Here is a 13,380-nt window from a genome sequence, read left to right as displayed (position 1 = left end):
GTCTGTACTCTGGTAGAAGAAACAATCCCCTCTACCACAATTAGAATCTACCCAAATCAAAAGCCCTGGGTAGATAAATCCATCTGTGAGGCTCTGAAAGTGCGCACCTCAGCCTACAACACCGGGCTTGTGACAGGCAACATGGATGAACACAAGACGGCAAGATACAACGTCAGGAGAGCAGTAATAGAGGCAAAATGGCGTTATAGGGATAAAGTTGAACTTCAGTTTGAACAGGCTGACTCTAGAGGTATGTGGCAGGGCCTCAGAACAATGACAGATTACAAAGGCACCTCCCTCAAACTGAACAGTGACATCTCCTTAGCAATGATCTCAATACCTTCTATGCGAGGTTTGAGGCTGTGAATAACAACACCAGCCTACAAGCCACGGCAATGGGGGGGGGGGGGGGTCTGCTGATGGAGACTCAGGGCCCTTTCTCACTCACGTTTTGGGATCGAATCACTGCTCCCGGGAACGGGGGGGAGTGTTCTCACTCACCCCTTTTGGGATGCGAAACGGCGCCGATTCGTTTTACCCCCCGCTGAACGGGGCCAGTTGGATTAGGTCAGGGGTGGCCAACCTTTTTTGAACCAAGATCTACTTTTTTATTTACCACCTAGCCCGAGAGCTACCAGCCAAAATTGTATATTGTAAGCCGTCATTTGAGGCTTTATAAAAGCAGCATAATGAACACAAATCTGTCAGTGCCAAGTCCGACCTCATCTTAAATAACAAACAGCATTGCTTGTTGTAGTTAACAAGGAGAGGAAGAGTTGATTTAGCAAAAAAAAAAAAAAAAAAAAATGTTGTTTGTTTTAATAATCAAATTTTATTAATCAAGACCTACTTGAAATCAGCCCGCGATCTACCTGTCGATCGCGATCGACTGGTTGGGCACCACTGGATTAGGTGGTCTCGGAATCGCGCCGTGGGAGCGGGGGGCGTGACACACACAACGTCGTTACTGTCATGCTTGCTTGAATTTTGGGCAGATAACACCACACAGCAACAACTGGAGAATACCCACAAAAACGATATTTATGGGCAATTTGAGAGTTCAGACCTCAACCAAAACATGAAGCCATGTTACAAACGCACAGCACTTCCCTGGCTCGCATTAGGCCTGGCAATTTTTGTTTGCCATGCTATTTTCTATACATTAGTTTCTTGTTTGAATGCATTTATTTCTATTAGACCAGTGGTGCCCAACCAGTCGGCCGTGGTCGACCAGTAGATCAATGACATTCAATATAATCGATGCAGCAATGTTACTAGTAAAGGGCTAAGATAACTAGCGTTAGCCGTTAGCTTAGCGTTAACGTTAACCCTGCAAAACGCTCAAAAACGGACTCTACAACAGAGTTCCATTCGTGAGAAAAGAGGCAGAACACACAGTGAATGTATCCGTTTTGTTTATTGCACGTTCTTTGCTGAAAAGAAAAAGTGCTACAGGCTATACTAGACTAGGCTAAGCTAACTAGCGTTAGCCGTTAGCTTAGCATTAGCCCTGGGAAACGCTCAAAAGCGAACTCTACAACACCATCCATTCGTGATAAAATGGGGTGGGTTATATTGACAAGGCTTGACAACAGAGGTTCAAATATAACTTCATATTTATTGCTTATTGTTCATTTTATATCAGCATCCAGTCTCCAGCGCCATGTTAACACTTCCTGTGTTTACATTTTCGAACGTGACATCATCGCCTACGGCAAGCGTAAACGCTCAAAAGGCAAACCGTAAACAGAACCCGGAATGAAACAAGACTGCAGTGTGTACGCAAACTAGAGGGGGGAGAGGGGGGGGGGAGTTCGCATCAGATCTCGGAACGGGCTAGAACGAAACGGAATGGAACCGAATACCTGAGTGAGAAAGGCCCCTCAGAGTTCAGGGTAACAGAGCATGAGGTGAGGCGGACCTTTAAAAAAGTGAATATCAGGAAGGCAGCAGGACCGGACGGCATCCCCGGCCGCGTCCTAAAAGTCTGTGCCGACCAACTGGCCCCGGTATTCACTGACATCTTTAACCTGTCCTTAGAACAGGCTGTCATCCCCACCTGTCTGAAGAAGTCCACCATCATCCCTGTACCCAAAAAATCTACGCCCGCTTGCCTCAACGACTACCGCCCTGTAGCTCTCACCTCCATAGCCATGAAGTGCTTTGAGAAGCTAGTGAAGGGCTACATCTGTTCCTCCCTCCCCATCAACCTGGACCCCCTGCAATTTGCATACCGCCCTAACAGGTCCACGGAGGACGCCATAGCCCATGTGCTGCACACAGCAGCATCACACCTGGACAAGAGGCAGGGGAACTATGTGAGAATGCTGTTCATCGACTACAGCTCAGCATTCAATACCATAGTCCCCTCCAAACTCATAGCCAAGCTCAGGGACCTGGGCTTGAACTATGACCTCTGCCAGTGGGTCTTGGACTTCCTGACGGGCAGACCCCAGGTGGTAAGAGCAGGCAACTGCACCTCCTCATCCATCACACTCAACATAGGGGCCCCCCAGGGCTGTGTTCTGAGCCCCCTCCTCTACTCCCTGTACACACATGACTGCGTGGCACAGCGGAACAACAACACAATCATCAAATTTGCTGATGACACAGTAGTGGTGGGCCTGATCTCTGCCAACGACGAGAGGGCCTACCTGGAAGAGGTAGAGAATCTGTCACAGTGGTGTCAGGAGAACTGCCTCTCCCTGAACGTCAGCAAAACAAAAGAGATGATTGTGGACTTCAGGAGGTCGGGGGTCAAGGACTACAGCCCCCTCAGCATCGACGGGGCACCGGTTGAGAGAGTGAACAGTTTCAAGTACCTCGGAGCCCACATATCCGAGGACTTGACATGGACCACACACATTGACAGTGTTGTGAAGAAGGCACGACAACGCCTCTACTTCCTCAGGCGCCTAAGGAAGTTCCAAGTCAGTCAGAATATCCTTAAGAACTTCTACTCATGTACAATAGAGAGCATCCTGACTGGCAACATCACCTCCTGGTTTGGGAATAGCACTGCACAAGACCGTAGCAGACTACAAAGAGTGACACGTTCAGCCGAACGCACAATTGGAGGGGGGCTTCCCACCCTCCAGAACATTTACAACAAGCGGTGCAGGGGTAAGGCTAAGAGAATCATCAAGGACTCCAGCCACCCGAACAACTGCCTCTTTGAACTGCTGCGGTCAGGCAAGCGATACCGGAGTCTTAAGGCGAGCACAGAAAGACTCAGAAGAAGCTTCTATCCCCAGGCCATCAGGCTGCTCAACGAACAATAAACACTATACAACAACCATCAAATGCACACAGCACACACACCCACACGCACACACTCACTTAAACAAACAACACACTGCAGCACCCACTCTCCACACTTTAGATCACCTAAACACACTTTACACTTTATATTTATTGGTAAAGGATTTGCACTACAACTCGTACACCTTACTGTAAATTGTACCTAAATTGTACCTCATCCCATTTCTGCTTTGCACTATATAGTATTGTATATTAGTACATTGCATAGTATATTGTATATTGTATGGTAACTCAGTTACTTCTATTCTGCATCGAACATTGTACATATGTCTATACTGAACACTGTGACCTCTATTTTTACTTTTATTTTACATGCTATACTATTTTATTTCATACTTATCTTGTCTAGCACAGTCTCTGGAGCGTAACAGTAAGAAGCATTTTGTATAAAAGTATTCTGTACTTCTGTATGACAACTATTAAAGAAACTTGAGAAACTTGAAACTCCTCCAATGTACAGTTTCTTCGTCAAATGTATATACTCTCTTTTTTAGACTCTTCTTGTATCAAAAACAGTACTGTATTTGTAAATCTGGTATGTCATAAATGTATAGATGTAGCAGTACTGTCTATCTGTATGTCATGTAAGTCATATATGTTATGATGAATTGAAAATGGGGGACCCTGATGTAAACAAGATGAAAGTCTTTCTCTGGTCTGCATCCCCTTAACAATTGTCTGTATTGAGCTGTACTGTATTGTACCCATTCTGCAATCTGTTAATACAATTTTCAATCAATCAATCAATCAATCAATCAATCAATCAATCAATCAATCAATCATGTGTATGTCATGTTATGATGAATTGAAAATGGGGGACCCTGATGTAAACAAGATGAAAGTCTTTCTCTGGTCTGCATCCCCTTACTGTACGCCGTACTGTACTGTACCCATTCTGAAATCTGTTAATACAAATTTCAATCAATCAATCAATCAATCAATCAATCAATCAATCAATCAATCAATCAATCAATCAATCAATCCCTGCCTTCAATGCATCATCAACAGGGGAGGGCGGGTACAAGGCGCACGAGGTAGACGTGTCTTAAAAAGATGGACCAATAACCGCTTCGTATTTTAAATGGGCGGGGTCTGAATGCGGAAGCCAGATCAAGGCAAGAGGTCGGTCGGTCGGGCAGCAACAGAGCTGCTGACGTCCATCATCTATTCTGCGTCAGGTTAGTAGCCACTGGAATAAAAGTCGTTTCCCATCCCATGCAGCGGGTATTATGGACGAAACAAGCCCGTTAGTGCCCCCGCACCAGGACGTCACAGACTACAACAACTACTGCCAACGCGATGCCACCACCGGTGGTGCCCGCGGCGGCGGGTTCGGGTCGAGCGCGACGCCGGGATCGGGGGTTCGAGTGCCCGGCGGCGGGAGCCCCTCCTCTGGACGCAGTCGAGAGAGACAGCCGCTGCTGGACCGGGACAGGGGGGACAGGGGCAGCTCTCCACGGGACCACCACCACCACAGGAACGAGTTCCCCGACGACCCGGAGTTCAGGGAGATCGTGAGGAAGGCAGAGCAAGCCATAGACGAGGAGATCTTCCCGGAGAGGATCTACCAGGGATCCAGTGGCAGCTACTTCGTGAAGGACTCTCAGGGGGTGAGACATGTTGTGTAAAGGATCTTGATTGATTGAAAACTTTATTAACAGATTGCAGAATGGGTACAGTACGGCTCAATACATACAATTGTTAAGGGGATGCAGACCAGAGAAAGACTTTCGTCTTGTTTACATCAGGGTCCCCCATTTTCAATTCATCATAACATATATGACATACAGATAGACAGTACTGCTACATCTATACATTATGACATACCAGATTTGCAAATACAGTACTGTTTGTGATACAAAAAGAGTCCAGAAAAGAGAGTATATACATTTGACGTAGAAACTGTACATCTAAAACGTACAGTAAAATGTACAGTACATTGTCAAATGTACAGGACGATATACAAGGATATACAATGTGATGTTGACTTCAGTCTTCTTTGAATATATATTGAGTTGCTGTGATCCACAATAGATATTGAGTTGCTGTAATCAACAATAGATATTGAGTATCTGTAATCGACAATAGATATTGAGTTGCTGTAATCAACAATTCATATTGAGTTGCTGTAATCGACAATAGATATTGAGTTGCTGTAATCAACAATCAATAGATATTGAGTTGCTGTAATCAACAATAGATATCGAGTTGCTGTAATCAACAATAGATATCGAGTTGCCCCCATTGTCTTGACCAGGCAACCCATGCTGACTCGTCCCCCACTCAGCTGCTGCTTCAGCCTTCCTGTCAGTACCAGACCAGTGATGGGTCGTAGCTTCTCACAGCAGGTCTCTCCAGCATAACAACAGCACCCAGGTGGCCTATAGATCTACTGGTGTTACAGACGTGGATTACGCCTAGTCATACACCAAGGATTTATTTTTACAAAATGAAGATATGCCACTGAAAGTAACTCCACATCCATGCATCCATTGTCTAAAAGAATGATTTAGATTCATTAGATTCAAATGTATTGTCATTATATGATAAGTACAGTACAACGAGAAGAAGTTTGCCATCCAACCAGAGTGCAAATGTAACAGTAAAGTGCAATAGTAACATACAATGTACAGGTGATTAAACTGGGTATAAAATATATAAATGAGTAGTACTACAGTACAGAGTAATAGTGCTAATCAGATGTATAGTTGTAGTATTAATATGTACAATGATACAGGTATAAAGACACTAATAATAGTAGTAAGTCATACTGGCTAGCAGCGTAACTAGTAAGAGTAGGTAATGCCGGGATATGGACAGATATAGATCTACAGATATGTAAAATGATTATTATGCAGGTATGTACAGACGGATGACGTGGATATATACAGTATATACAGTGGGTTAGATGCAGGTGTATAAGTAGGTATATAGAAGGATTATTATGCAGGTATATTCAGACGGATATGGATATATATTATATATATATATTGTTTATAGTGACTTGCATATATCGATTCTGAACAGTTCTGATATCGAGAGAGTTTCAGAATACAAATACCTTGGTATTTGGAGGGTTAGAAATAAAAAAAAAGTTCAAGGGCTTTTTTTGCCCCCCTTAATTGATTTTCGGGGCCTTTTTTTTGTATTTCGGGGGCACTGAATTTTTATGATAAACGGTAGGGGTGGGACGGTTCACAAAATGGACGGTTCGGTTCGTATCACGGTTTTGGGGTCACGGTTTTCGGTTCGGTTCGATATACGTTAATTTTGATTAAAATCTAAACATGCTTCTCATTTATAAAAAAAATTAATAAAAGGGTTTACAGTGTTACAGTGTTTACAGCCTTAAATAATGTTTGGCACACAAAGACCGAACTGACTGAAAAATATAGGCTACATTTGTCAAAGTATTAACTTAGTGCAAACAAACAATATGCTCAGCCAGCACTAGACTTTCCTTTCTTTAATATAAACACAAAAAAACTGTCAACCATGTTTAAATTCCCTGATTGTCAGTTCTTAATGGAAAGATTCGTTTTCTGCTTGAAATTATTATGTATCTGTCTACATTTATTTAGACTAACATTATTTAAATATTGAGTGCAACTGTGGTGGATTACATAATTCGGTGAGTTGGAACTATCTATGGGTTGGCGCCGGGTCCCCACGGACATTTTAGCGTGTGGCACCTTCAGCTCCGGTAACGTTAGGAGGAGATCATAACATCAACAAGCAGCACGAAAGCGGCAATAGTCCCGGTTGGAGTTAGTAAAACACAGTTGTATGTTAGCCTTCTTGGATGTTGAATAAATGCCTATCATGGTCTTTAAACACCCCGCCTCTCAGACTCCCATTTCCTCCTCTGCTACAGTAGCTAGTAGCTACGGTGACATTTCATTGACTGTACAGTATTAGCTCGCAAGCTGCGTCGGGCTACCATAGTTAAAACGTGCGTTGTGTTGTACAAACTGCTAACGCTATGGCAAGATGTGTGTAGGCCTATGTAATGTTAATGGCTATGTTTTTAAAGTCGTAATGAAGATTGATTTATATTGTGCTTGCCATTTTTACACAAACTGACTAGCACCTGGCTGCAGTGCTGCTGCTGCTGCCTGCAGCCAGTGCTCACCTCTCCCGGCTCCGCCAAATGAATTTTTTTATTTGCGCGTCATCTGAACCGTACGATACACAGATGCTCCATTACCGGATAAATATATATATATAATTAGTAAACTGTCGGGGGCATTTTCTGCCCCCCTTAACTGATTTTCGAGGGCATTTTGTCCATTTTCAAGGGCATTATGCCCCAAGCCCCCGTTAATTTCGAACCCTGAGACTTGCATTTAAATATCATGTGGGCGTTCTCGCTAGTAAATTACGGAAAAAGATTGGCTTTTTGTATAGAAATAGAGCCAACTTCCCTATGATTAGTAGAAAGAGAGTTGTTGAAGCAGTGTTCCTATCTGTTTTGGATTACGGAGATGTGATTTATAGACATGCAGCGGCTTCCACTCTTAAGCCCTTAGACTCCGTTTATCATTCAGCCATTAGATTTATCACCGGTGATAGTTATGGTACTCACCATTGTATCCGATATAATAAGGTCGGATGGGCCTCTCTGGCAGAGAGACGTAAGTTGCATTGCAATCTTTTTATCTATAAAGCCATAATTAGAGATTGTCCAAATTATATTAGTTCTTTATTGGAATGGACCACTGGACCCTGTCGTACACAATCCAGTTTTTGGCTTACACTTAGAGTGCCTAGAGTTTACTGAACTTGGTAGATCTGCTTTTGGCTTTTTTGCCCCTACATCATGGAATACCCTGCAGGAAACACAAACTAGATACTCTAGTGTCTATGGGTCGGTTTAGAACCTTAATGACCAATCAGGTCACCACAATATGTAATTGTTTTTAAATTATTACCTCTGTTTTAATTTTGAGCTATTATTTTTTTTAATGTATTTTAAAATGTGCTCTTAATTATTCTGATTGTCTGATGTCTTTATATTTATGAACACACTGTGACACTTGTGTATGTAACATCTCGACGGCACTGTAAATGAGTTTAATTACTCAGTGTATTATCGAGTATAAATAAAGATTGAATGAATATGGTAAATGTATATATACGGTATATACAGCACTATTGTATGCTAATCAGATTGCATCATGGATTCAGAAGAGGTCCTAATGGCTTTATTTGTGCCCTTTGTTTTGCTGTGACTTCACACCACCATACCGCCACACAAATCACCAGAGGTGGCATCTTTACCACAGAGGCCTCTCCAAAATGTGTCCGCCTAGAATGTGACTTTGACCTCGCTCTAAACAACTGTGTTGATTACTATGACAGGCGCCTTTAAAGGCAAGTACCTTGATCTGGATAGTTAATGCTGTCGGCCTGTCGCAATCCCAAGTGTACCTTCTTTGCACAGAACGTAGCCTGCCGTAACTGCCGTGCTATGACTTTGGTGAACTGGATCTGGGCTCTCTCTGGCACACTGAATCAAAACCCTTATCGGCGTGGTGCTACTGTGGCTAAACTCCCCCAGTGAGTCCCTGTAGGTATGACTTGCCCAGCGCAGGGTCCCTGTAGGTAGGACTTGCCCAGCGCAGGGTCCCTGTAGGTAGGACTTGCACTTTGCAGGCTAGGAGACATGATACATACAGACATTGACAGCATTGTTCACATATCTGTGAGATCTCCCAGGGGCTTGTTGAAAAGGCTCGTCTCTTTCAAGCTCGAAAATCAGTTTACTTTTCAGCATGTTGCATGTGTGAGAAAGGCATGGGAAGTCATGTGTTAGCAATCCAAGTGTTTGGCCCTGTTTCTATTTATTTACCCTGCCTCCAGGTCGATGTGTGTTTTTATTTATTTACCCTGCCTCCAGGTCAGTGTGTGTTTTTATTTATTTACCCTGCCTCCAGGTCGGTATGTGTGTTTTTATTTATTTACCCTGCCTCCAGGTGTGTGTGTGTGTCAGGCTAATCAAGATACTTCTAATGATAACACTCCCTAGCTGTTTGTTTATTTAGGATCATCCCCATTAGTCGCTGCCTATTAGAAACAACTATACTTCCTGGGGTCCACACAAGAGAAACAATTAGATATATAACCATCACATCATGTACATTCACACAGTTACAATTGTAATTAAAGAAAGAAAGAATATAGGAAGTTATCTCACCAGAATAACATTTTAACGTACATAGTTAAGCACCACAATTATAGTCAGCCATCACCTCAGAGAATGTCGCATCATGTATAGTCTGATAAAACTGATCTTACTTGTAATCTGGGTTAAATACAGTGGTAGTCTGTTCCAGAATGACATAGTTCTATACATTAGTTTTCTTTAAAGCGTTGGTTTTAGGTTAAGGGATTGATTGATTGATTGATTGAAAACTTTATTAACAGATTGCAGAATGGGTACAGTACAGCTCAATACACACAATTGTTAAGGGGATGCAGAGCAGAGAAAGACTTTCGTCTTGTTTACATCAGGGTCCCCCATTTTCAATTCATCATAACATATTATGACATACACGACATACAGATAGACAGTACTGCTACATATTTTTTTTATCTACTTTTTCTCCCCATTTTTCTATTTTTTTCTCCTGTCCCCTTTTTCGTATTGTCCAATTCTACCCTCCCCTGTCTCGAACGTTGTTAGGCCATGCCTCCCACAAGCCGGCTGCAATGTGGGCTGTACAACTGTACAAGCAAAACTGTACATTGGAATATCGACGAAACCATATTTGGTTCCAAGAGGAGGGTCTTGTGTATTCTTGGGTTAGGTAATTTACTGTACATTGGAGGGGGTTGGGTTAGGACATTTACAGGGGCCAGTTTCGAATTGCAGTCTCCCGTAGGTGTTCTTTGAGAGTGGTTTTGAAAGTGGGTAGTGATTCACATTACTTTACAGCTTTGGGTAGGGCGTTCCACATTGATGTGGCATAATTGCGAAACATGTTTAGTCCCTTGTTTGAGCCAAATCTGGGTTTAACATGAATTGTGGAGCTCCCTCTTGTGTTGTGGTCATGGTATTCACTGACCTTTGGGAAGTATTTTGACATGTACATGGGTGTCTTAGTCGTGTAGTGTATCTTGTAGACCAGGCCCATTGCAAGTTGCTGTACTCTGTCTTCTACTCTAAGCCATCCTAGGTAGTCAAAGTGGGCAGGGGTGAGGTGGGTTCTAGGAGTAAGGTCAAGTAGTAGTCTGACCAGTTTGTTTTGTGATGTTTGTAATCTTGTTTTTAGCGCCTTTGAGGTACTTTGGTACCATGAGGTGCAAGCATAGGCGTAGTACCCTTGAATGAGTGCTCCTGCCAGAGTCTTCAGGGTATTCTTGTTTACCAGAGAGGAGATCCGGTACAAGAATCTAGTTCGTTGGTTGACTTTTTTGATTACATTGGATGCCATTTTCACATTTTGTCACAGGAAAGATTTGCCTCTAGGATGGAACCTAGGTATGTCATTTCGTCTTTCCTTGTGACAATATTGTCACCCACTGTAACTGAGAAGCCGTCGGTCTTGCTGAGTTTGTTATGATCCGAAGAGAATGGACTCTGTTTTACCCAGGTCACGTGTAATGATAGTTTGTTATCAGCAAGCCAGGTGCAGATTCTGCCGAGTTCTGAGCTGAGGGTTTTTTCAACCTGTAACTTGTTCTTGTCAGAGACCAGCAGGGCTGAGTCGTCCGCGAACAAGAACAAGTTGCAGTCACAAGCTGATGACATGTCATTTGCATAAATTAGGAACAGTAGCGGTCCTAGTATGCTTCCTTGTGGAACACCACAGCTCAATAATAATAATAATAGATTCTATTAGTGTTGTCAAAAATATAGAAAAATCGATACATATCGATTCTGAATATTTAAAACAATTTCAATACTCTTCCCGAAATATCGATTAATTATTCATAAAAAGAAATTTGTATAAGGAAGTTGTTCATTTCAATACCTGTAATAGTACAGTAGTCCACACACACACACATGCGCATTCAGTTAAGTCGGAATATGACTATAATAACAGTTCAGTTTGTCAGGTACATGCAACACAGATTACAGTGTTTACATCTGTCTGATTGAGAAAATACCATGTTCTGCAATAAAAATGATTGAAGTGAGATTAACAGTTATTTTTAAATGTGTGCTCTAAAGATAAACAAAGGGTTTTAAAAGTGTTATATTTATCTTCTCTTATAGTACCAGAGAGAAGCTGAGGAGAATCAACCAGCAACAATTTTTTTTTTTTACATTTTAAGATTGAACCTTTTTCCCTATGGTATCGAATATTGATACTTTTCAAGGTATCGTATCGAAGTTTGAAATTCCAGTATTGTGACAACACTAGATTCTATTTGTCGGGGGATGATGTCGGGGAGGTTGCGACCCTCTCTGCGCCGCCCCCCCATCTCCCTGTCTCCGGCTGTCTCGGAGCGATGACCGGAGTGTTGAACGTCCCGTGATTAAGACGGGGAGGACGCGACCCTCTTTGCGTCGCTCCTGTGCCTCAAATAGATTCGCTATCAGCGCTATCTTTAATCTCTCAAAATGTTCAGTTGCTATTGCTATCAGCTCTATCTTTAATTTTTCAAAATGTTCAGTTGCTATTGCATGCACTCATCTGTGTTTCACTACACACATGAGTGCATGCTTACCAACTGTTAGTCTGCAACACTACTATCACCGACATCTAAGAAGGGAGATCCCCCCCTTGAATGGCCCTTCTAAGGTTTCTCTCCTCCACACTGCCTGTGGAGCATTTTTTCCCTATTGTTAGGGTTTAGTGAGTTTTTCCTTACCTTCGCGTGGGGTATGTCTGGGAGTGCTTGCATTCTATTATTTATTTTAAATTTGTTGGACCTTATGGTGTTCTTGTTTTGTTCTTGACTTATTGTTGTGTTTCTTCTTGACTTGTTTAAAGAAGACGTGTCCGTCCCATGGGGACATTAACGTGTGTTGTCGGGCCTTACAAATAAATTTGATTTTATTTAATGCGCTTTACAGTTGCGGGGCAAATCTCAAAGCGCTACAGTTAAAAGAACTTAAAAACAAGCGAGATTAAAGGAAAGAGAATATAAAAATAGGCAAGACTAAACATAGAATAACATAGAGAAACATAGAATAAATAAAACTGATAAAAGAAATTGGTAAAAGAACATAAAATGTGTGGAGCTAAAAATTTGATAAAAAGTCAACAGAAGGCTCACTGTGAGGGGGGGGGGGGGGGGGGGTACCGTTTACCTCCACCATCTGCTCTCTCCCCTCCAGGTAGGATTGCATCCAGCTCACTGATTGACAAGCTAGTCAATCAGAATGGAGTGATTGACAGTGTCGAAGGCCTTTTGTAGGTCCAGCATGACCATGCCGCAGTATTTGCCCGCGTCCACCTCTAGTTTGATGTGGTCGTTCAAATAGAGAAGGCATGTGTCAGTGGAGTGGGATGTTCTGAAGCCAGATTGGAATTTGTAGATACGATTTTTTTCCAATAGGTACTTTTCGACCTGTTCGTAGACAATTTTTTCCATGACTTTCGAGATGGAGGTAAGAATAGAAACAGGGCGGTAGTTGCCTGGGTCTAATTTGCTGCCCTTTTTGTGCAGAGGGGTCACTCTCCCTATTTTGAAGTCCTTGGGGACGTGTCCCTGTTTTATGGAGAGGTTTATTATGTGTGTGATGACTGGGGTGATGGCGGCTGCTGAGTCTCTGAGGAATTTGGAGGGGATGTTGTCATGGCCAGTGGCCTTGTTAGGTTGGAGGGCGCTCAGTTTTTTGAGTACCTCATCTGTTGTGTTACCATTTCCAGTTTGAAGTCGTCTTTTAGGACCCCTAGGTTTTTGTAGTATGCTACTATGTGTTCTAACTTCTACCCCATAATGCCCTAAGTGGGAGGTAGTTTGTTTACCAGTGTTGTGACTTGTGGCTATGTTTGTGAAGAAAATGTTTAAGTAATTGGCTACATCCAGCTTGTCTGTGATGAGCGTCTTGTCCGTCTTTATGTTTATGTTTGAGAATCTGCTTTTAAGTTTTTTACTGCAGCC

General features: G+C 42.6%; 1 protein-coding gene across 1 annotated transcript in view; it reads left to right on the top strand.

Moving 5' to 3' along the window:
- Positions 1-4,516: 4,516 nt before the first annotated feature.
- LOC311234549 (phosphatidylinositol 4-kinase type 2-alpha-like) overlaps positions 4,517-13,380 on the top strand; it is a 34,217-nt gene continuing 25,353 nt past the window's right edge. Inside the window, exon 1 of the mRNA XM_084321795.1 lies at positions 4,517-4,931. Coding sequence (XP_084177921.1) covers positions 4,551-4,931 — 381 coding nt within the window. The 5' untranslated portion in view covers positions 4,517-4,550. The remainder of the gene's footprint in view (positions 4,932-13,380) is intronic.

This window comes from Notolepis coatsorum (genome assembly GCF_963971535.1).
Source record: "Notolepis coatsorum genome assembly, chromosome: 9".
Taxonomy (NCBI): Eukaryota; Metazoa; Chordata; class Actinopteri; order Aulopiformes; family Paralepididae; genus Notolepis; species Notolepis coatsorum.
This window is presented reverse-complemented; position numbering and strand designations above follow the sequence as displayed.